At 40.9% G+C, this 25,462-nt stretch overlaps 1 protein-coding gene across 2 annotated transcripts in view; it reads left to right on the top strand.

The window, feature by feature from the left end:
• LOC106552293 (solute carrier family 23 member 1) overlaps nt 1–19,081 on the top strand; it is a 46,468-nt gene extending 27,387 nt beyond the window's left edge. Inside the window, exons 5-13 of one of the 2 annotated variants that reach the window (XM_087723289.1) lie at nt 739–898; nt 1,694–1,875; nt 3,307–3,427; nt 4,480–4,636; nt 5,235–5,492; nt 12,070–12,230; nt 14,155–14,263; nt 16,423–16,518; nt 18,228–19,081. In XM_087723289.1, the coding sequence (XP_087579415.1) occupies nt 739–898; nt 1,694–1,875; nt 3,307–3,427; nt 4,480–4,636; nt 5,235–5,492; nt 12,070–12,230; nt 14,155–14,263; nt 16,423–16,518; nt 18,228–18,475 (1,492 nt within the window). In that variant the 3' untranslated portion in view covers nt 18,476–19,081. Of the gene's footprint in view, nt 1–738; nt 899–1,693; nt 1,876–3,306; nt 3,428–4,479; nt 4,637–5,234; nt 5,493–12,065; nt 12,231–14,154; nt 14,264–16,422; nt 16,519–18,227 lie in introns of both variants that reach the window. The other variant, XM_087723288.1, reaches the window with a different exon arrangement.
• The last annotated feature ends 6,381 nt before the right edge of the window (nt 19,082–25,462 follow it).

The raw sequence follows: 25,462 nt of genomic DNA, 5'->3' as shown, positions 1-25,462 counted from the left end.
CATAACGGAGTGAGCTCCTGTTACTTGTCCCAGCTTCTGCCAACCTAGCAGTTCGAAACAAGTAAAAATGCAAGTAGAAAAATGGGGACCACTTTAGTGGGAAGGTAACAGCATTCTGTGCCCCTTTGGCGTTTACTCATGCCGGCCACATGACCACGGAGATATCTTCAGACAGCACTGCCTTTTCAGCTTTGAAATGGAGATGAGCATTGCCCCCTAGAGTCAGGAATGACTAGCATATATGTGTGAGTAGTAACAAGCTAATAAACTGATAAAGGAAGACAGACAGTATTGTCTCATAACACCAATAGGGTGAGGTTGCATTGTCAACTTATCTGGTTCCAAGTGCATTTCAAGGTCCTAGTTATTGCCTATAAATGCTTATATGGCTTGAGGCCTGGTATCTTCAAAATTCTCTTTTCTGAATCTAAATTGATTATAACCCCCCACTGCATGCAGAATGCTGATTGAACTCCTATTGAGTTGTTTGATGGAAGGGGGAACAGAATGGTAATTATATACAGGAATTCCCTTCTCGGAATAGTTTGCTGCCAGAGGTAAGGGTAACCTATTTCCTTATGATCTTCCAGAACATTGTCAAAACCTGGTTGTTCTAACAAGCCTTTGGAAAACAGACTCATACTAAATTGTGTGAGTAAACGGCAGTGCCATCTAGTGTGTGTACAAGTAGATGATGCATTTTGTACGCATTGCTCCAATTCTCCCTCCTCATTACAGGCTACCTATTCTACAAGGAGGAACCTTCGCATTTCTAACGCCTTCACTGGCCATGCTCAGCTTGCCCTCCTGGAAGTGCCCTGCTTGGACCAGTAATGCCAGCATGGTGGATCCTACTTCCTCAAATTTCACTGAATTATGGCAGGTTCGAATGAGAGAGGTAATAATCTACCAAGGATATTTGTATAAATGTATTATTTTGTGGACAGTTTTTGTTTTTGTGGTGCACCTGACAAATTTGTGTAACTTCTCTTTCTTCAAAAGACAAGGTAGTAGGAGAGTTGATACCACTTTGCCTTTCAAATAGCTTTTGATCAACTACAAGGAGAGAAGATTTTATTTTTCTTTCAGGATGAGTTAACTGTTATTAATTTTTAGGTTTCCTAAATAATGTTGAGAATAGTAGCTAAATGTCCTCCAGAACAGGGGTCTCCAACCTTGGCAACTTTAAGCCTGGAGGACTTCAACTCCCAGAATTCCCTAGCCAGCAAAGCTGAGTTGAAGTCCTTCAGGCTTAAAGTTGCCAAAGTTGGAGACCCCTCCTCCAGAACAGCAGCCTGTCAAATAAAAATGACATGATGGTTGCCTGTCTCTTAGGTTTCAGAGGATCTATCACAGTCCCACAGAAATATTTATGGATCCTGAACAAAGCTTCCACTTTGCACTTCCTATCTTTAACTTTAATTTCTTCCAAATCAGAAACATCATCCAAAAGATATTTCCTTTCCAGTATTTGTTAACCATTCAGAAGACAAATTAGTAAAAGCAATTGATTAGTTTTCCTACTAAATATAAAGTATATGGCAATTTTGCTAGGATTATGAAGATGACATCCAATTCCATTAACCTGATCAACTACCATCCACTGTCAATCACACGTCACCACTTGCAACTTAATTACAAGGATTTCCATAAAAATAAGAATAAAAAGCATTTACAGCCTTTGTTGTTTCAGTTGCAGGGAGCAATTATGGTTGCATCTTGCTTCCAAATTTTTGTTGGCTTTTCGGGTCTCATTGGATTCCTGATGCGGTTCATTGGCCCTCTGACTATTGCTCCAACCATAACTTTGGTAGCACTGCCTCTCTTTAGCTCAGCAGGAAAAGATGCTGGAGAACACTGGGGAATAGCAGCCATGTAAGTTTTATGTTCCTTTAATGACCAAAATGATGTAATGTAAACTGAGAATATAATGCTTTTTTCTTTTTCTTTTATGGATTAATTAAAAAAGAAAAATCTTAGCTTTTGTATGTTGATACATCTAATGTGCTAAATAAATGTGAGGTTAACAGATTAACAGAGTTGGAAGGGATTTTATAGATCATCTAGTCCAACCCCCCTCTCAAGCAGGAGATCCTACACCATTTCAGACAAATGGCAGTCCAATCTCCTCTTGAAAGTCTCAAGTGATGAAGCCCACACAACTTCCGAGGGTGAGCTGTTCCATTGGTTGATTGTTCTCACTGTCAGAAAGTTCCTCCTTATTTCTAGATTGAATCTCTCCTTGGTCAGTTTCCATCCATTATTCCTTGTCTGGCCTTCAGGTGCTTTGTAAAATAGCTTGACCCCCTCCTCTCTGTGGCAGCCCCTCAAATATTGGAACACTGCTTTCATGTCTCCCCTGGTCCTTCTCTTCACTAGACTAGCCATGCCCAGTTCCTGTAATTGTTCTTCATGTTTTAGTCTCCAGTCCCCTAATCATCCTGGTTGCTCTCCTCTGCACTTTTTCTAGAGTCTCAACATCTGTTTTATAGTGTGGTGACCAAAACTGGATGCAGGATTCCAAGTGTGGCCTTACTAGGGCTTTATAGAGTGGTATTAGTAGTACCTCACTTGATCTTGATTGTATACCTCTGTTAATGCAATTTAGGATGGCATTGGCTGCTTTTTTATTAGAATGTAGTCCAGAATTACAAGAAGGGAAGGGTTCTTTCCTCAGGGAGCAAGGAGACAATAGCTTGGAATCTTTGATATACAGGAAAAGGCTGAAGGTGAAACCCCTCACCCCTCCACACACATCAGTTCATAGGATATATAAAGTACTTTATTTGGGCAAGTGTAATTAAACACACTTGTCTCCAGTGCAGATAGTTATCATGGGTAACTGCTTTAGTCTTGCAAGGTCAATGGAACCAAGGAACCAAGACTGTTAGGAAGAGTTGCTTCAGAATAGTTTCTTTTTTGTTCTCTCCTATAGACAGGAATCTTGCTGATCTAAAGCACTTATCTGCAATAACTATTAGATATGTGGAGGGGAAGGGTATGACTTTGCCCTTTTCTTGCATACCAATAATTCCAAGCTATGTTGTCCCTTTACTCCCTGGAAAAGAGCCCTCCCCCTCATGTGACTCGACTATATTCCATCATATTGTGAATATTACAAGAAACATGAATTAAATAAGGAAATTCCATTGTGTAGACAATGGACATTCTATTTTTAACTAAGTGTTTGATACATTAATATTTGCAAACATCAGCAATGAAATTATTAAGTGTAAAGGTATTACATTAATTTCTGAATCGGAATGTTATTAATGGAAACCTTTTTTCTCTTTTTTATCACTTTAGAACAATTTTCTTCATAGTTTTATTCTCTCAGTATCTGAAAAATGTGCCTGTTCCACTACCATCTTACACAAAAAGCAAAAAATGCCATTTCTCCAAGATCTACCTCTTCCAGATCTTTCCAGTGAGTAAACTCTAATGATATATGAGTACCGTATTTTTGGAGTATAAGATGCACCGGAGTATAAGATGCACCAAGGTTTTGAAGAGACAATTTTTAAAAAAGTAGGTAGGTAGAGAGAGGTATAGAGGGGGAGAAAAAGAGAGAGAAATATAGTAGGTAGGGAGGGAGAGAGAGAGAGAGAGTAGTTAGTTAGTTAGGTAGGTAGGTAGATAAAGGAATAGAGAGAGAGAGAGAGAGAGAGAGAGAGAGAGAGAGAGAGAGAGAGAGAGAGAGAGAGAGAAATACAGTAGGTAGGTAGAGAGAGAGTGTTTAGGTAGGTAGGTAGAGGAAGAGAGAAATAGAAAGAGATAGAGAAATGCAGTATAGGTAGGGGGAGAGAAAGAGTAGGTAGATTGGTAGGTAGAGGGATAGAGAGAGAAATACAGTAAGGTAGGGAGAGGAAGAATAGGTAGGTAGGTACATAGGTAGAGAGAGGGGGAGAAAGAGATAAATACAGTACATAGGTAGGGAGAGAGAGAGAGTAGGTAGGTAGGTAGATAGAGGGGGAGAGAGAGGGGGAGAGAGAGAGAGAGAAATACAGTAGGTAGGTAGGGAAAGAGAGAGAGTAGGTAGGTAGGTAGGTAGATAGAGGGGGGGAGAGAGAGAGAGGAGAGAGAGAGAGAGAAATACAGTAGGTAGGGAGGGAGAGAGAGAGAGAGTAGGTAGGTAGGTAGATGTTTTCAGGTGTATTTATCCATGTGCTGGAGAAGGAAATTGCTGACAATCTGCAGCACCTAAGACTTTGTTTCTGCTGGCACATCACTTGATCAATGTAATTCTCATCAATTAGTTAGAGAGCTTTCCAAAAGGGGAAAAAAGTTTTTGCACTCTGCAAACCTCCTAAAAATGGCACCTCTGAAGTGTAATACATGCCTTTATTTATTTCCATAGAACTTTATGCTTTGAAGTCTGAGTTACGTGCTAACAGATAAAGATTCCTTTATTAGCTCTCACAATTACGTGGCTATTATGCTTTGTGCTAACAAAAATTCCTTGTCATTTGTAACACATAGGTGCTGTTTGCTCTCACAATTACGTGGCTATTATGTTTTATACTGACCATCACCAACGTTTTCCCTTCAGATACAAGAGCTTATGGTTATTTAGCTCGGACTGACAGCAAAGGTGATGTCATAAGCAAGGCACCCTGGTTTCGATTTCCTTACCCAGGTATTTTTATGATGATGCTCTTTCCTGTTTAGCATAGCAAAAAAACGGGAGAAATTCTCAGTTTCTTCTATGCAAAAATATGTTTATGTTGTGGCCCATTAGATCTGGAGCTCCCCATTGTATCCAATTTCTTCATCACTTATGTCCAAGCTGTTTGACCTTTTTAAATGTCTGCATTCCTTGGGAGTAATTTTTGATCCGTACTACTTCCTGTAAGTAAGCATCCTAAACAATGAAAAAATCCCAGTGCAGAAGCAGATAAGAAACAAAGAGACTCAACCACTTTTCTAATATCTTTCCGCTTCCCATTTGGATCTGCCTTTGCTTTGGACATTAAAAAATATGATTGTTATGATGTATAGAGTTTTCCCAAAAAGTGTTTAGATAAACTGTTGGAACAATCTCTTATCTTTTTATTTAAATGCAAGAATATACATGAGACTAGGGTACAATACTGATATAAGATTTTACAAGTTATTTACAAGGAGTTGCTAACAGTACATGCTTTTAGCTTTCCTGAATTTTGCAAATCAAAAACTGCAGGTAAATTTATCAGTTTCATATCTTCAATTTTAGCATGCTTGTTTCTTCTATTTAGGCCAGTGGGGAGTGCCCACAATTAGTTTGGCTGGTGTATTTGGCATCTTAGCTGGAGTGATCTCCTCCATGGTGGAGTCAGTTGGAGATTACTATGCCTGTGCTCGTTTGTCTGGTGCTCCACCCCCTCCCAAGCACGCAATCAATCGTGGAATTGGAGTAGAAGGGATTGGCTGCCTTCTGGCTGGAGCCTGGGGAACAGGAAATGGCACCACTTCTTACAGTGAAAACGTTGGAGCTTTGGGGATCACTCGGGTAGGTCTGATTCTGAATGATCAAAACCAAAAGTGGCCGTGTGTGACTAGAAACAATTGAAGAAAATTCCAGTGCATCTTCTGCTTAGGATAAGGTGACCAGATTTTCAGATTGGTAAAGAGGGACACCTTTGACCGGGGGGGGGAGGGTGATTAAAAATTTTATACGGAGCAACAAACATTTTCATACAACGCAAAAATAGTATTGCGATATTTTTTTTATTTCAACATAACTATAATTTACAAATATAAATTGTAACTGTTGCCAAACATCAAAATTTTGATCACGTGACCATGAGGATGCGGCAACGGTTGCTAAGTGTGAAAATGGTCGCTAAGTGTGAAAAACAGTCATCAGTCACTTTTTTCAATGCCATTGTAACTTTGGTCACTATACCACCTTTCTTGCCACAGTTCTTAAGTGAATAACTGCAGCTGGTATTTTGTATTTTGGATACAATCTTTTTTTAAATAGTCTAAGACAATTTAAAAAAAGAATCCACACAGAATAAAACTTTTAAAAAATCCTATGCACAATAAATAAAATATTATTTTAAAATACATTAAAAAATAAAAGAAAAAAAACCCAGCTCACTTACCAGCAGGCACAAGTGAGCATTCCAAGTCAATCCAGAATGATGTAGATGTTAATACAAAGAACTGAGCAAATTAAAATGGTGAAATTAGTCAGGGAAATATTTTTCAAAGAAACTTTGCCACCATTTTTTCCACACGAGCTGACCTCCAACCTCTGTGCCCCTCCCCTCCGGAAAATCCAGGAAGGAACACTTGCTACCTCTCTAGCCAAGTATTTCCTGGAGCTCTATGGTACTGGGTCATCTTTTCTTATAAAAGTGAGTAAAAGGGGCAGGGGGTCCGTTTTCTTGCTTTAAAGTTTTAATATCTTCAATGAAAGTACTGTGACAGAGAGAGAGAGGTTAGACAGAGTGTCTTTTGTCTTGCTCCAGTTAGGATTTCTTAAGCAAATCCACTGGGCTTTCAACATGAAGCCAGAAAATCGGAACTTTTTAAAAACGCCCCAGGACATGGGACAAATTGTTATAAATCGTGACTGTCCCACTGAAATCGGGACATCTGGTCACCTTAGCTTAGGAGATAATTTGGGGGCATTTTTGGGATACATATTGGAGGTGGTATTCAGCAGGTTCTGACCAGTTCTGGAGAAGCGGTAGTGGAAATTTTGAGTAGTTTGAAGAACCGATAAATACCACCTCTGACTGGCCCCACTCCCATTTATTCTCTGCCTCTGGAGTCCCAGCTGATTGGGAGGGAATGGGGATTTTACAGTATCCTTCCCCTGCCACGCCCACCAAGCCATGCCCACAGAACTGGTAGTAAAAAATTTTGAATCCCACCACTGATGCATATGCTTCAGTTATAAGGCATTGACATTTTTGTATCTGATCTGAGACCATGATTTAAATTCCCTAACATTCTTCTGGTTGGAAGAGAAGAATGCAAAGGGAATCCTGAGTTTTATAAACTCAGAAACCAATGACACTGTTTTGGTATAGTTTTAACTAAAATATATGGAGCATATTTATGGGGCCACCTATTTCACAAGAGTGTGATTCTGGTTGGCACACAACAGTTGTGGATGAAAGTGGGTGCTTCCTCAGCCTTTAAAAATAGCAACTGATTGCAAATATGCCATTCTGCTCTCCTATATTCAAAGCACACCACAGAGTTTGGTAAGCTTCCAGATTTTGAAGATAATAATGAACCCTGGGTGAAGGGATTTAGACATTCTCTGAGCAAGTTGGAGCTTTAAATTGATATTAGCATTCAAAGGCTTTACTTTCCATTTTTAAATAAATTGCAATAACATTTCAGTATTTCTAGTTATACAGGTGAAACTCGAAAAATTAGAATATCATGCAAAAGTTCATTTATTTCAGTAATGCAACTTAAAGGGTGAAACTAATATATGAGATAGACTCATTACATGCAAAGCAAGCTAGTTCAAGCCGTGATTTGTCATAATTGTGATGATTATGGCTTATAGCTCAAGAAAACCCCAAATCCACAATCTCAGAAAATTAGAATATTGTGAAAAGGTGCAATATTCTAGGCTCAAAGTGTCCCACTCTAATCAGCTAATTAAGCCATAACACCTGCAAAGGGTTCCTGAGCCTTTAAATCAGTGGTCCCCAACCTTTTTATCGCCGCGGACCAGTCAGCCTTTGATAATTTTACCGTGGCCCGCTGAGCGCGCACAGGGGTGGGGGGGCGTTGTTCGCGGTTTCGGTGGAATACGTCGATGACCAGCGCTAGTAGCGTAGCCTTGCGCAGGCGCAGTTCAGTATGGCTAGCGTAGATAGCGTAGCACAAACTGCGCCTACGCGAGGCTACGCTACTAGCGCTGTCTACGCTAGCCCTACGTAGCTGCGCAGGCGCTCTTAGGTTTTTTTCAGGAATCGGCCAGCGCTGAAGCGCTGAAAAGGAATGAGAAGGCCGGCGCTGGACACAGGGGGGCAGTGGGCCGCTGGTGATGTCAGAGTGCCACCAGCGGTCCAGTAACACCCCTTGTGCCAGTTAGCCCTAATTTGCATACAGAAAGAAACTATGGCCCCCGGCCGCTGCAGCGATCATGGCCCCCGGCCGCTGCGCGGCCCGGTGCCAGGTACTCCGCGGACTGGCACCGGTCCGCGGACCGGGGGTTGGGGATCACTGCTTTAAATGGTCTCTCAGTCTGGTTCAGTAGGAATCACAATCATGGGAAAGACTGCTGACCCGACAGTTGTGGAGAAAACCATCATTGACACCCTCCATAAGGAGGGAAAACCTCAAATGGTAATTGCAAAAGAAGTTGGATGTTCCCAAAGTGCTGTATCAAAGCACATTAATAGAAAATTATGTGGGAGGGGAAAGTGTGGAAGAAAAAGGTGCACAAGTAGTAGGGATGACCGGAGCCTGGAGAGGATTGTCAGGAAAAGGCCATTCAAAAATGTTGGGGACTTTCACAAGGAGTGGGCTGAGGCTGGATTCAGTGCATCAAGAGCCACCACACATAGACGGACCCTGGACATGGGCTTCAAATGTCGTATTTGTCTTGTCAAGCCACTCCTGAACAACAAACAACGTCAGAAGCGTCTTACCTGGGCTAAAGAAAAACAGACCTGGTGCTCAGTGGTCCAAAGTCCTTTTTTCTGATGAGAGCAACTTTTGCATCTCATTTGGAAACTAAGGACCCAAAGTATGGAGGAAGAATGGAGAGGCACACACTGCAAGATGCTTGAAGTTTAGTGTGAAGTTTCCACAGTCTGTGTTGATTTGGGGAGCCATGTCATCTGCTGGTGTTGGTCCACTGTGCTTCATTAAGTCCAGGGTCAACATAGCCGCCTACCAGGAGATTTTGGAGCACTTCATGCTTCCTTCCACAGACGAGCTTTATGGGGAGGCTGACTTCATTTTCCAGCAGGACTTGGCACCTGCCTACACTGCCAAAAGCACCAAAACTTGGTTCAATGACTGTAGGATAACTGTGCTTGATTGGCCAGCAAACTCGCCTGATCTGAACCCCATAGAGAATCTATGGGGCATTGCCAAGAGAAAGATGAGAAACATGAGACCGAACAATGCAGAAGAGATGAAGGCCACTATTCAAGCATCCTGGTCTTCCATAACCCCTCAGCAGTGCCACAGGCTGATAGCTTCCATGCCACTCTGCATTGAGGCAGTAATTGCTGCAAAAGGGGCCCAAACCAAGTACTGAGTACATATGCATGCTTATACTTTTCAGAGATCTGATATTAGTCTATGTACAATCCTTGTTTTATTGATTGCATGTAATATTCTAGTTTTCTGAGATTGTGGATTTGGGGTTTTCATGAGCTGTAAGCCATAATCATCACAATTATAACAAATCATGGCTTGAACTATCTTGCTTTGCATGTAACGAGTCTTATCTCATATATTAGTTTCACCTTTTAAGTTGCATTACTGAAATAAATGAACTTTTGCACAATATTCTAATTTTTTGAGTTTCACCTGTACTGTATCATATCTTTACATATTAATGATAACTGTATCATTATATGACCCATTATATTATATTTTATAAGTACATTGTATTATTCTTTTATTTTCAAAAATATCATTATTTGGTATGTTTTACAATCATTATTCAAAATGACTGAAAAGGGGACACGTTTAGCTTGATAATTGTTAAATTTAGGATTTAGGATTTTAGGATTTTATTTATGATTTATAGGCCGCCCTTTTCCCTGAGGGGACTCAGGGCGGCTTACAATACATGGGAAGGGGGGTGCAAAACAAAAACACAAGACAGTGCATAAATAAAAATAAAACAGTAAAACACAACTTTCATTCAACATTCGGGTGGGGCGAATTAGAATCTTATCCCCAGGCCTGACGGGATAGCCAGATCCTAAGGGCTGTGCGGAAGGTCTGGACGGTGGTGAGGGTGCGAATCTCCATGGGGAGGTCGTTCCAAAGGGTCGGAGCTGCTACTGAGAAGGCTCTCCTCCGCGTAGTCACCAGTCGGCACTGACTGGCGGATGGAACTCGGAGGAGGCCTAATCTGTGCGATCTAATCGGTCGAAGGGAGGTAATCGGCAGGAGGCGGTCTCTCAAGTACTCAGATCCACTACCATGGAGAGATTTATGGATGGTAAGTAGCACCTTGAAGCGCACCCGGAGATCAACAGGTAGCCAGCGCAGCTCGCGGAGGATAGGTGTTATGTGGGCGAACTGCAGTGTGCCCACAATCACTCGCGCGGCCGCATTCTGGACTAGCTGAAGTCGCCGGATGCTCTTCAAGGGCAGCCCCATGTAGAGCACATTGCAGTATTCCAGCCTAGAGATCACAAGGGCTCGAGTGACTGTTGTGAGGGCCTCCCGGTTCAGGTAGGGTCGCAACTGGCACACCAGGCGAACCTGGGCAAATGCCCCCCTGGTCACAGCCGACAAATGATGGTCGAAAGTCAGCTGTGGGTCCAGGAGGACTCCCAAGTTGCGAACCCTATCTGAGGGGTGTAAAATTTGACCCCCCAGCCTGAGCGATGGAACACTGGCCAAATTATTGGGAGGAAAACACAACAGCCACTCGGTCTTGTCTGGGTTGAGTACCAGTTTGTTAGCTCTCATCCAGTTCTTAACGGCCTCAAGACCCCGGTTCATCACGTCCACCGCTTCATTGAGTTGGCACGGGGCGGACAGATACAGCTGAGTATCATCCGCGTATTGGTGGTATTTTATCCCCTGCCTCCGAATGATCTCGCCCAGCGGTTTCATGTAAATGTTAAATAGTAGGGGTGATAAGACCGAACCCTGCGGCACCCCATATATTAGGGGCCTCGGGGACGATCTCTGCCCCCCAACCAACACCGACTGCGACCTGTCCGAGAGGTAGGAGGAGAACCACTGCAAAACAGTGCCTCCCACCCCCACCTCCCGCAGTCGTCGCAGAAGGATACCATGGTCGATGGTATCGAAAGCCGCCGAGAGGTCAAGGAGAACCAGGATGGACGCATGGCCTCCATCCCTGGCTCTCCAGAGATCATCGGTAAATGAAAGTCCTATGGCTATGATGGCGAATCTGTGGTATCCGTGCCCAAAGTGGCATGTGAAGCCATGTCTCCTGGCGCATGTGGGCTTGCCTGTTTGTCTTCTGGGTTTCTGGCATGGATGCACGTGCAAAGGTCAGCTGTCTTTTGTGTGTGCAACAGTGCCAGTGTACGCATGTGCACCGACCAGCTATTTGTTGGGTGTACATGCATGCCAGAACCCGGAGGTTCGGCTTTTCCAGAATGCGATCCCTTCATGCGTGCTGCAATGCCAAAAACCAGCATGTGCGCCAGCCAGCTGATTGTCAAGCTCACATGTGCATTACAACTCGGAAGTTCAGCTTTTCCGGAGTGTGGCCCTGATGAGCACACGCATAATGTTTCTGCCCACCAAGTGCCGAAAAGGTTCGCCATCACTGTTCTATGGCATACTGCAGTAGTGGGTTTCAAAAATTTTTAGAACCTCTTCTGTAGGTGTGGCCTGCTTTGTGGGAGTGGTTTGCTGGCCATGTGACCGGGTGGGAGTGGCTTGCCAGCAACGTGACTGGGTGGGCATGGCCAACTTGTAAAATGTGGTGAAATTCACTTAACAATGTTCTTGCTTAGCAAACAAAATGTTGGCTCAGAAACTCTGAAGCACGCAACTCTTAAAGCTATCAGGTTACAAGACTCTTGCACCCCTAACCCTTTAGAAAAAAAACTTGACAGCTTTAAATCTTGTGGACTTCAACTCCCAGAATTCCTCCTCTTGCTCTTCAGCTTGATGATGTGTGGACGGGCGTGGGGAGGGAGCTGGAACTGGTTCTAAACAGCACTATAGATTTATGGAACCTCTTCTATATAAGAGGTTAGAACAGGCAGGAACCCACCCCTGGCATACTGACAATATGGCATTCTATGGCATATTATCAGGTAAAAGATAATTTTCTTTCAATCCTATCAAAGTTGACAATTGTCATAGGTCAGGTTTCTCCTCTTTTCATTGCTTGTAATTACTTTCTCTCTCTCTCTCTCTCTCTCTCTCCACAGGTAGGTAGTAGAATGGTCATTGTAGCTGGGGGCCTTGTTCTGCTTTTGACTGGCATGTTTGGCAAGATTGGGGCTGTGTTTGCCAGCATTCCAACACCCATCATTGGAGGAATGTTTCTTGTGATGTTTGGTATCATCACGGCTGTGGGGGTTTCTAATTTACAGGTAAGTGGATTCTTTTTTCTAGGATAATTTTGCATGGATAAGACAGCAATGGGAAAATTACTTGTAGGATGATTTACAAATTGAGATGTGCTGAGTATCATTTGGTATTTTCACATGCCAAATTACATGGATGATCACAACCAATATTCAGTTTGTGAATGTGTTCAATTGATTCTTTTTATGATGTTTTAATGTGCCATGCTAATTCTAGTGGTATTGACTTGTAGGAATCTTGTATTGAAAATCTACCCACATATAGGGATTTAGTCCAATTTATTTGTTGAATTTAGATACTAGCCTCTCGCTCAGAGTGATTCTGAGAAGTATGAAATCAGAAAACATAAAGACCCCAAATCCATATAAAAATCCGTATCTCAATAAAAGAGGCAGATAAAACAAGAATAAAATAACTTAGAAATTCAAACGTAGGAACAGGGCCATCAACCCTCAAGGTTGCATGTTGCTCAGTAAGCCCCAAGTGAATTGGCAGTCAGGTCTTCAGACTTCTTCAAGAGGCTGGGAGGGAGGGGATGCTTCACCTCTAGAAGAAAGATATTCCATAAGACAAGGACAATGACAGAGAATGCCCTCTTCCTGGACCCCTCCAGTCAAAATTCTTTAATCAGAAAGGTCAGCAGCTTGGTGGTTTGAAACCCTTGTGCCATGTAACGGAGTGAGCTCCGGTTACTTGTCCCAGCTTCTGCCAACTTAGCAGTTTGAAAGCATGTAAAAATGCAAGTAGAAAAATAGGTACCACCTTTGGTGGGAAGGTAACAGCATTCCGTGCCCCTTCTTTGGCGTTTAGTCATGCCAGCCACATGACCATGGAGACATCTTCGGACAGTGCTGGCTCTTTGGCTTTGAAACAGAGATGAGCATCGCCCCCTAGAGTCGGGAACAACTAGCACATATGTGTGGAGGGGAAATTTTACCTTTACCTATTGTGGAACTATCAACTACCTCTCTTCTTCAGTCTTTCCTATTAAGTCTTTACTTTATCTACCAAATTCTCATGTCTTGCCATAACCCAATTTATTTACTATATTTTAAATAGATGCTTTACTATAACAGTAGAAGAGAATATTTACAATACTGTATATGCTTCATTTACAACACATGCTTTACTTCTGTCTCTCCTGCCTCTTGTTTACTCAGTGTTGGATTTTCAGAATCTATGTTCTTGGGCTCAGGAACTTGTCCTGTGGCACCCTGAGTATGCAAAGTTAAGCAATTCAAGTGTCCTTGAATTAATTTAGATTGCAGGAAACAGCATTCATGCAATTTTTTCTTGGCAGCATTGTGGAACCGATTTGCTACTAACAGAGAGTCCTCAACTTAAAACCATTCTTTTAGTGACTATTTGAAGTCACAACAGCAGTGAAAAAGGTGATTTATGACCTTGTGTCACACTCATGACTGTTGCAGCATCCCCATGGTCACATGACCAAATTTCAGATGCTTGACAACTGACAAATATTTATGATAATTGCAGTGTCCTTGGGTCATATGATCACCTTTTGTGTTCTTCTGATAAGCAAAGTGAATGGGGAAGCCAGTTTTACTTAACAACCATATTACTAACTTAACAACTGCTGTGAATCACTTAACAACTGTGGCAAGAAAGATCGGGAAATGTGCAAAACTCAATTAACAACCATCTTAGTAATTTTGGTCTCAATTGGGGTTGTAAGTTGAGGACTACCTGTCTCTTTTTCATGGAGACTTGTCACAACAATCTGGGAATTTACAGCAGGTTCCCCTTCTTAGTATCAATCGATACTAATCTTGATTAATACTGGGGGGATCAAAGTTTGGCCAGGTAAGGCTCAGAGTATCTAGTATGTTATAATAATGCTGATATGTTTACATGTAAAATCATTGGCGTAACTCAATACATTTTCTTTCAATTATACCTCTTTGTCAGTACACAGACATGAATTCTTCAAGAAACATATTCATCTTTGGATTTTCTATATTTGCTGGCTTGACTGTTCCACACTGGGTGGAAAATAATGCAGAAAAACTAAAAACAGGTACATAGGACAACAGCTTTGATTATTGCCTTTCATCTAAAGTAAGGTTTAAGTCAGAGCAATAATTAGAAGTACAACAATAATGGGGAAGTATGATCATATATTAGTCTTCTACACTGTAGGTTTTCTTACTCTAAAAGATCTTTTGTATATCCAAAAATATTGTTACATGTGGGCTATATGAGGAGAATATGACTGCAAATGCTGTGATTTAGTTCAGAAGTTCGGAGGCTATTAGTAATATTACAATAAATATTAGCTAGTGTAGTCAAGTATGAGGAAGTGATATTATCAGTATCTAACATAGTTTAAGGTTTTCCAGTTCTGATTTATTCACTCTTTATTTATCCTACTGTATGATATTACTTAACTTTCCTTGGGAAATCTATACACGCAAGTCTATATTTGAGCTGCCAGTTTGTAACAGATCTGAAATTTGGCTCTAGTGAATTCAAGTTGCAAAACTGTAGCTTCAATTGAACCTTTGTGACAACATTTTGAGAAATTTACTGAGTAGTACCATTGCACATATCTTGTACACTACAGCATTCTAAAACATTGCTCAGACTTGGATGATTTCCTATTAGATAACTCTAGTAGAGCATTAACATAAAAAGGACTGAACTAGCAACTTGAACTGGTTGAATCATAGCAATCAAATTACCAGTTGCTGGATAAGAGCTAATTAAGGAATTGGAGTATTGAAAATTGAGTCCTTCAGAAAGCATCCCATTCATGATGCTAAAGTCAATGGTCCATTGATGTGAAGCTGCAAAACAAAAACCTACACTCTTATATTCCTTGCTTGTTTATCACAGGGCTACATGGATAATTTATACAGTAATGTGCAGTAATACCAGGGTTTCTGTACAGAAGACAGAAACAAAATGAACATTTCGCATGGACTCCAAATGTTTTTAGTGTAAAGTATATGCCATAGCCAGATTATTAAAAGAGAAAAAAACATTTTTTTTTTTAATGAACACTTCTTCGTAAGCTAAAAAAAAAGTGGGATAGATAGTTTCACCACTGGATGGATTCGTAACTGGCTGACAAACCATACTCAACGAGTAGTCCTTACTGGTTCAAAGTCTACATGGAGAGAAGTAAGCAGTGGGGTACCACAAGGTTCCGTCTTAGGCCCACTACTTTTCAATAGCCTCATAAACAACTTTGATAAGGGAATAGAAGGGGAACTTACCAAATTTGCAGGTGATACTAAGCTGGCAGGAATAGCTAACACCCTAGAAGATAGGCTCAAGATCCAGATGGATCTTGGCAGACCTGAACACAGGGCCCTATCTAACAAAATTAAATTAAATGTAGAGAAAAGTGAAGTCCTACGCTTAGATAAGAAAAACCAAAAATAGACATATAAACTGGGTGAAACCAGGCTAAATAGCAGTGACTGTGAGAGGGATCTTGGAGTCTTAGTAGACAACAAGCTAAATATGAGTCAGCAGTGTGCAGCAGCAGCCAAAAAAGACAATTTAGGATTGCAATAACAGAGGGATACAATCAAGATCAAGTGAGGTATTAATATCACTCTATAAAGCCCTAGTAAGACCACACCTAGAGTACTGGATCCAGTTTTCGTCACCACACTATAAAAATGATGTTGAGACACTAGAAAAAGTGCAGAATAACCAGGATGATTAGGGGACTGGAGACTAAAACATATGAAGAACGGTTACTGGAACTGGGCATGTCTAGTCTAGTGAAGAGAAGGACCAGGGGAGACATGAGAGCAGTATTCCAATATTTGAGGGACTGCCATAGAGGGGAGGGGTCAAGCTATTTTCCAAAGCACCTAAAGGCCAGACAAGGAATAATAGATGGAAACTGACCAAGGAAAGATTCAACCTAGAAATGAGGAGGAACTTTCTGACAGTGAGACCAATTAACCAATGGAATAGCTTGCCTTTGGAAGTTGTGGAGGCTTCATCACTTGAGACTTTCAAGAGGAGATTGGACTGCCATTTGTCAGAAATGGAGTAGGGTCTCCTGCTTGATCAGAGTGGTGGGGTTTGGACTAGATGACCTAAAAGATCCCTTCCAACTCTCTTAATCTGTTAATTTCAAATGACTCAGCTTTCTTCCCTTAGGAAAGGATTGGGAGGTTGTGATTTGATCCGATACTCATTGGATTCTCTTTCTAGGAACTTTACAGCTAGACCAAGTGATCCAAGTGCTGCTAACTACTGGCATGTTTGTTGGTGGATTCCTGGGCTTTTTTCTTGATAACACTATTCCAGGTAACCTTTGATCATGGTTCATCTTCCTTGAATTTATGATAGCATTTATGGTTGTATGTAGTACAGCAGTAAGAGTAAAGGCTACACTTGCATTTTGAGAATTTGTCTATGGATAAAAAAAAATTCTTACTCCAGGGCTGCCTAGTGGTTCTTGAGAGCCCTCAATTATACTCCAAGGGCTCTTGTAGAAGTTGCCAAGACATTATGATGTTTAAATGGCTATGGGAGAAGTAATAAAAAGTAAGCAATGATCACCCCACCAAATATTAATTCAGTTATTTTATTTAAAACATTTATACACTTGCTTTAAAACATAACAGCTTAATTAAAATTGTATTTAATTGTAAGTAAAATCAGAGAAATTATGCAGAATTTAATTTTTGTTTTGTGTTAAATACTTAGTTTTGGAACCGGCTAGATCCCATTATCAGGGACAGTACAAAACATTTTCAACAAGCTGTTCAGTACTATGTGACATGAAAATAGAAAACCATTTATACTTTTCTAATTGCTACCCCTTAAGATAAGATTGAGATGCTACCTAGCTGTGTCAGAAGTTGTTCTATTGATGGTGCAAAGTAAATTATATAATTACATTCATGCATACACCAGAGATGGTATTCAGCAGGTTCTGACCAGTTCTAGAGAACCAGTAGTGGAAATTTTGAGTAGTTCGGAGAACCGGCAAATATTACCTCTGTCTGGCCCCGCCCCCATCTATTCTCTGCCTCCCAAGTCCCAGGTGATCGGAAGGAAATGGGGATTTTATAGTATCCTTCCTCTGAAGTGGGGTGGGAATGGAGATTTTACAGTATTCTTCTCCTGCTACGTGTACCAAGCCATGCCTTGCCCATCAAGCCATGCCATGGCCACCAAGCCATGCCCACAGAACCAGTAGTAAAAAATGTTGAATCCCACCACTGGCATACACTCTGACCAGTGAGTCAGTGCCTATAGGAATATTCATGCCAATTCCTTAGGAAAGAGTCATGTGATTTGGCCTTACCCACTTGGTAAAACCACTTAGTGTCCTTGTCGTTGTCACCTGAAGAAAGCAGGAGTGTTGCATTGTTGAGCAGGTTTACAGATATTTCTATTTAGAACGTCTTGTGGATTTGTGCATGTCTCATGTTACATATTTTGGAAAGAATGTGAGAAACGTATTTCTGACACTTACCAACTTGTTATCACTGATCAAGTACATTATGGGAAATATTTATTGTAATCTTCTCTTCCTGAAGGACAGGTAGGCTTGCAGCTGTTAGATGTTGCACACTCCCCCCTCCCTCCTGCCAATACTGGAAGCCTCCTAATCAGATGCTTTTGTATAGAAGCTCCCTTCCTAACTGTGATAGCATGTGGTCAGCTAGTTGAAGGAGTAACAGATAATCTATCATATTGGAGAAAAGTGATGCAAGTTATTTCTTTCCTCAAATCAACACTGTGTTTATCCTAAATTAGCTGAATTGTGGGGGGCAGAAACTATTGTATCGAGGAGAAAGAGTACAAGGAAAATTCCTTCTGCCACAGAATTGGGATGGATAGGTGGTCAAATTCCACTTCCCCTGACCTTTTATGTGGGCTTTTCTAAAATCACACATTCTGATACTAGTATTTCTGATAGTAGTACTAGCATTTACCAGAAACAGCAAATAACCATAACTTAGTTGAGGGGTCCTGCTATTCACCATCTTACTTCCATTTTGCAGGAAGCCAAGAAGAACGAGGACTCCTCGCTTGGAGAAAAGATGATAGTGAAGAGTCTGATGGCGCTGTGAATAACCTGCACATTTATGACCTTCCATTTGGAATCGGTTCCAGGTTCTGTGTTGCTAACTGGTTTAAATATCTTCCAATATGCCCTAAGCAAATGGCAACTCAAGGTGCAAAGGAACTGAAGAGCAACAAAGCTGATTTTGAAAGGAACTCTGATAATGATATTAACACAAAGGTTTAAATCTGCACCCAGAAGCGGAGGGAAACCCACTTTCCTAAGGTTTTGAAAAACCACCTTCCTTTTTGTGGGTTTTGCGGCCCTTGAGTTGTGTGTGGCTCAAGACTAATGTCCAAAAAACAGTTCCATGATTTCCTCTCCCACTTACCCCCTACCCCGACTGGAAGAATCCTGAATGTCAATTTCTTTATGGCATCATTTCAGGAAATCATTTATTTAGGGATTGGAAAGTACAGGTGTGGGTCATGGAAAAGAACTCTCTTTTCCATGATGGAAAACTGTTGCCTAGAAAATCTGAGCCTAATTCTTGGGAATATGAATAAACGAATCCTAAAGCATCTATCTGAGGTTTTGGTAAATACAGCCTCAAGCTTTGTGCCAGCTGAACTGATTGGATGCAGTTGAGCAAACCCTACATTTGCATGCTTTGGACTTTTGGTATCTCCCTATTTTTTAAATCATCAGAATGGTTAGATTTATAAAAGCTCTGAAGGATAATAAATTTGGGTTTCCAATAAAAATGTAAATCGTCACATGACCACAGGATGCAGCAAATGGCCATAAAACAGTGCGTTGCCAGGCCCTTAAAATGCATCCGTGTGATTTTTTGGGGGGAGGGGGGGATCAGAATTTTGAATCTGGGTCATATGTGCCTTTTTTTGGGGGGGGGGTTTCCCTTGTAACATCAAACATTTGCGAAGTGACCAGCCATAAGTTAAGGACTATCTGTACTTTATCCAGATAAATATCTGTCTGTATAATGTTCTCCCTTATTTTAAACTGTATCCAAAGAAAAATATCAGTAATCTGATATGCATGAGGAAACACTTTCGATCAGTCTCTTGTGGGTAGGCCATTTTGGTTTACTAATAAGCCCTACTTAATGCTGGCAGTTGTTTTCTATGTTCTGATTTTGGGAGGATTGCACTGATGTCTTGTTTGTAATTGCATCATATCACATTAAGGGTTTGCATTGCAAATCAATATTTTCTAAAATTCTGAAAAAAGGGATTTTGATCTGATTAACCATAGGGCATTATGGAAGGCCAAATCAGGCCCTTTCTGCCCATTTCAGTTTCCTGTTATATGTATCTAATTACATGTGCCACATAAAATATTCTATTTCCATGTTGTATCTCCTTTTTTCATACCACCTGTATGTGCACTCTTCAGTCTTCATTTTGGATTTAATACTGGTTTTAAACTTTGAGTATCGTTACTCTGAATTAAGCAAAGGGATAAGTTACATACACTATTTCTCAACCTAGCAATTGCATCTTCTTTCTCTACATGGTTATTAGGAAATATGAATGGAAGCCTTTCTTCATAGCATATACATACATACATACATACATACATACATACATACATACATACATACATACATCATACATACATATGAATAGTTTGAATGGAATAAACCAAGGTAGGTAGACACATGCCCAACTAGAGAATGTGCTGTATAATTATAAATAAGAGATTCTGACAAATTCTGGCTTAAAGATCCTCCCCATTCCAAGGAGCAAATTGGCATGGGGCAGTTGCTGGTCATGTGAAGAAATTAGAATAGGAAAAGTTTGTTCTATTCAGACAAAGAAAGCAAAGTTATAGAATATGCTCTTTTCCACGGATTCCTTCTATGGCACACATGCATCATGTAAATAAAAATGCATGATGTACCGTATATGTGCCCAGACTTTCTCTGTATAGTTAGTTACGCAAAAGTAATTAGGTAGATATGTAACAAATATCAGAATACCTTTTAGTGGACAAAACCCTTCACCAGATTAAATTTGCCTTAATCTGTGTACTTAATGAAATTACTTTTAATTTTATGCCATACTGCTTTTAATTTTATGCTTAATGAGTCATTCAAATGGAGATAAGGTAAATTTCATAACTAATATGAAAAAAGGTTTCTTGGATAGTTTTTTTTAAAATGAAATATTGTGTTAGACTTTGTCATGACCAAAATTAGATTTATACCACTCTAAGTAAATTGTTTTTAAAACAATAAATTTTAAGCCACCCAGAATCACTGAGGTGATATGAGCAGTGATAGGAATTTGATGAACAAACAAACAAACATTGTTTAGGAGAACAATGAACATCCTAATTTGAGCAGGTATTTGAAAAAGAAAGGACTACAAAGGTGTGTCATTCTTGTGCTGGATCCAGATCTAATCTATCCAGAATGTGCTTAAAATGAATGCCACTTTCTGTATGTGCCCTGCCTTGTAGCCATCATCACTAACTTAGAGGTTTGGCAAGAATACTGTAACTCAAGGCAAAAGAGCTTGCTGATCTGCAGGCTGGCAAGCAACTGGCAGCTGAGCTTAACATTTCAAATCTTGAAGTAATTCTTTGGTGCATGGCTGAAATAAGTATACTGTATAGAGAAACAAGACCAATGATTTCAGTAGCAGGAAATCACATTCTGTCTAGTTTAATCTCTGCAGAGAAACTGGCTTTCACTTACCTCGTGTTTTCCATAACTGATTAGGATGCTCCAAATGAAGAAGAAACATGGAATGGATCTCATGCAGATGGGAAATACAGAAACTAGTTCAGAGAAGCAATCAGAAGCTGTATTGTATATGGCATTCGGCATATGTAAGCTTGTAACCCCTTTTTTATATCTTAGACTAACTGATAGGTTTAAAAAATTTTGTAAACTGCCTTGGGTATATCATGACTTGGAAGAATGGAACAGAAACAAATACACTGCTGATGTTTGTTGGGATTGAATAGCATTAATAACTGAATAAATTACCATTTATGCATATTTTAACAGTTTCAGATGGTACTGTCCCACTTCTAAAAATATCCATATGGTAACTCTGCTGAATAAGGGAAGATTGTTAATAGCTGCCCTTAATTGCTTTCTTTCCTTGCAGCATAACACTACTGCGTGATTGCAAGTAGTAGATGCCCTTCTCCAGTTTATTTACAGAAGCTATAAAAAAGTACTATAAAGTACTACCAGACTACTATATTTTGGACCTATTCTAGAAATGTCTATCCTTGACATCTGAAAGAAGTTTAATAAATTGCCATATTCTTAATCCAGATCATTCTGGTGGCCGCTGTATTACTATTACTTGTTAGATTTACATCTCAACTTTCTTTCAGAAACTCAGGATGCTACAAATGCATTCCTGTCTCCAATTTTCCCCATAAGAGGCCAGAGAGATGACAACTAGCATAAAGTTCTCCAGGGTACTTCCTTACAAATGTAAGAAAAGATTTAGGTACCCCCTAGCTAAATAGTGGATTTTGGTGAATCTCCACATGAATGGAAGTTGACACAGCCTTTACATGCTACAAAGTTAAACACAACATCTTGGTAGTTTTCTTGCAGACATTTCATTACTAAACTCGGTAACATCATCATTAAATAACATGGCCATTACATGAGGATGTTACCTAATTTGGTAATGAATAGTCTGCAAGAAAACTACCAAGACATCAAGGGTGCCCCAGTTCAACTCTGAGCTACAAATATCCCCTTCTATCAATACAGCATGGTCTTGTAAGTGTACTTTTAAATACATACTTAGAAAATATGTGCAGCTGTTAATAGACTCAAAGTAAGGAAATTGAATACGGGATAATTTTGAATACTTTTTTTCAGTTAGTACCTTGTTAATTCCACTTTTCGCAGAAATAATAGCTTTCCAACATTTCCTCTAATTCAAGGGTGTCAAACATCAGGTGACATATTGGGGCTTTCCCTGCACCTTCATTAAACCAGGCATGGCCGTGGCCAGCACATGACACATCTGGCCCATGGGCCGGGAGTAACAACAGCCCTGCTCTAACCACTTAAGAATCTTTCATTCCTGCTTTTTGAAATTTTCCTCACTCTTTCTTGCATAACTCCTCTAAGTTCACAAATATTCTTAGGCCCGTCATAAATTGTTGATATTTAATTCTGAAGACTGTGAAAGTCATACCAGAATGTTTAGCTTTCTTTCCTGTATATACTTTATAATTAATTTGGAGGTAGTTTAGATTGCCTTGCTAAGATAGGTGGCCTTGTTTTGTTTCTGACATTAACTTCCAGATATATTGATATATAGTTGAAACCATTCTTCATTCCACCTGCACAATATTGCATGTGCCACTGATTGCCATCTAAGCCGAAAATATAAGAGACCTCTGTGTTTCAAGGTTTGCAAGGTGTCCATTTCTTCACATGCTTTACTCCTTTTTCTCCAAATGCATCTTGTGTGATTGTAACCAGACAGTTCAATGTTTGTTGTAAAACTTTTCAGGCTTATTGAAGTTTTCTTGTTCATACTTTGAACAATACTTTGTGGGAAGTGTTTTCCTTACAGTAACTCTTCCATGCAGATCCTGGCTGTACAAGGGAAGCTCTGATGTGGATACCTTCTCTATTAAGTTCAAATAGTTGCACATAAAAAAGTGATTGATGATTGTCTCTTAGTTTATAACCAAAAAGCAAGGTTTTCTTGGCATTTGTTCATTTGTTCATTTTGTTCATTTATTAAGATTTATAGGCCGCCCTTTTCCCTGAGGGGACTCAGGGCGGCTTACAATCACAAGGGAAGGGGGTGCAGTATCAAAAGACAAAACAAAATGTGAACAAAGAAAAAAATAAAACACAACTTTCGTTCAGCAATCAACACTCGGGCAGGTAACTTGGAAACCTATCCCCAGGCCTGCTGGGAGAGCCAGATCTTGAGGGCTGCGCGGAAGGTCTGGAGGGTGGTGAGGGTACGAATCTCAACGGGGAGATCGTTCCACAGGGTCGGAGCTGCAACAGAAAAGGCTCTCCTCCGTGTAGTCGCCAGTCGACATTGACTGGCAGATGGAATTCGGAGGAGGCCCAGTCTGTGCGATCTAATTGGTCGAAGGGAGGTAATCGGCAGGAGGCGGTCTCTCAAGTACCCAGATCCACTACCATGGAGTGCTTTAAAGGTGGTCATCAGTACCCTGAAGCGCACCCGGAGACCGACAGGTAGCCAGTGCAGCTCGCTGAGGATGGGTGTAACGTGGGCGAACCGCGGCAGGCTTAATTAGATTTATTGGGGGGGGAAAAGGAATTGGGTTACAGAAAATTTAGCAACTGAGTACACTGACTTTAGTACCCATTTTATCTTTTAAGTTTGTTAGGGTGTTGAGCTCTTGATCCTTTTGCTAATCACTGTTTGATGGGGTAGTTTTTGCCTTTTTTTTGATAAACGAATGTACAGAAATTCAGCATTTATAATATTTTTCAAATCACCATTCTCTTTCCCAGGTTCTTGAAGCCTATTTACATTAAGTATGTTTTCAAATGTTCATCCAGATCATGGTTGTCCCAAAGGTACTTTTTCAAAAAAAACAAAAACAACAACAACAACCCTTTCTTTTATTTGAAAATGTTTTGCTTCTCATGCAAGCTTCTTCATTTAGTTTCAGTTTTGATTTAGCTGCAGTTTTGTAGTTTGTATCTGTGATCTCATCTAGTGATTATTGAAAGATACAATTTGACCAGGTGCTTTAACTGTTGGATGGAACAGCAGTTGATAAGAGTACTGCATCACCCTATTCCAAAACAATACAATAGCAGAGTTGGAAGGGACCTTGGAGGTCTTCTAGTCCAACCCCCTGCCAAGGCAGGAAACGCTATAGCATTTCAGACAAATGGCTATCCAACATCTTCTTAAAGACTTCCAGTGTTGGAGCATTCACAACTTCTGGAGGAAAGCTGTTCCACTGATTAATTGTTCTAACTGTCAGGAAATTTCTCCTCAGTTCTAAGTTGCTTCTATCCTTTATTAGTTTCCACCCATTGCTTCTTGTTCTACCCTCAGGTGCCTTGGAAAATAGTTTGACTCCCTCTTCTTTGTGGCAACCCCTGAGATATTGGAACACTGCTATCATGTCTGCCCTAGTCCTTCTTTTCATTGAACTAGACATACCCAGTTCCTGCAACCGTTCCTCATGTTTTAGCCTCCAGTTCCCTAATCATCTTTATTGCTCTTCTCTGCACTCTTTCTAGAGTCCCCACATCTTTTCTACATCAGTTTTGGTGGTGACCAAAACTGAATGCAGTATTCCATGTGTGGCCTTACGAAGGCATTATAAACTGGTATTAACACTTCACGTGATCTTGATTCTATCCCTCTGTTTATGCAGCCTAGAACTGTGTTGGTTTTTTTGGCAGCTGCTGCACACTGCTGGCTCATATTTAAATGGTTGTCCACTAGGACTCCAAGATCCCTTTCAGTTACTAGTGTTGAGCAAGGTACCACCTATACCAGTGATGGCAAACCTATGGCACGCGTGCCATAGTTGGCATATGGAGCCATTTGTCAGGGCACGCAAGGTGCTGCCCTGTCAGCTGGCCAGCGTGCATGCACGCACTGGCTAGCTGAGTTCATCCTTTTTAAAAGCCATTTTTCGCTCTACCCAGGCTCCAGAGGCTTTATAGGAGCTTGGGGAGGGCAAAAAGAGCCACCCACCCACCCACCCACCCAGAGGCCCTCCGGAGGCTTTATGAGCTTCCCTGAAGCCTCCTGAGCGCAAAAACCCGGCCCCACGTGCAAACAGGAAGTTCGGGAATGGACTTCCGGTTTGCTCAGAGGTTCGTTTTGATTGCTCCAAAGGCTTCAGGGAAGCCTCCTGAAGGTCCCTGAAGCCTCCGGAGGGCTTCCGGGCGGGCAGGGGAGGCTGTTTTCGCCCTCCCCAGACTCCTATAAAGCCTCTGGAGCTTGCAAAAAATGGGGGGTCATGTATGTAGCGCATGCATGCGCACTGGGGGTGTGTGTCACACATTGCATTATGGATGCAGCACGCCCGCACACGAACCTCCTTATGATACGTGAGCCAAAAAAGGTTAGCTATCGCTGACCTATACTGTACCTGTGCATTTCATTTTTGTTACCTAAATTAGAACCTTACTCTTTTCACCATTGAATTTCATTTGATTAGATAGTGCCCAATGTTCAAGTTTGTCAAGATCCTTCCGTATCTTTAGCC

Source organism: Thamnophis sirtalis, unplaced genomic scaffold, assembly GCF_051295495.1.
Source record: "Thamnophis sirtalis isolate CommonGarterSnake01/CBP01778 unplaced genomic scaffold, rThaSir2_p1.2 scaffold_9, whole genome shotgun sequence".
In the NCBI taxonomy this organism is placed as follows: Eukaryota; Metazoa; Chordata; class Lepidosauria; order Squamata; family Natricidae; genus Thamnophis; species Thamnophis sirtalis.
The sequence above is the reverse complement of the archived record's forward strand: the minus strand, read 5'-3'. Positions and strand labels throughout refer to the sequence as shown.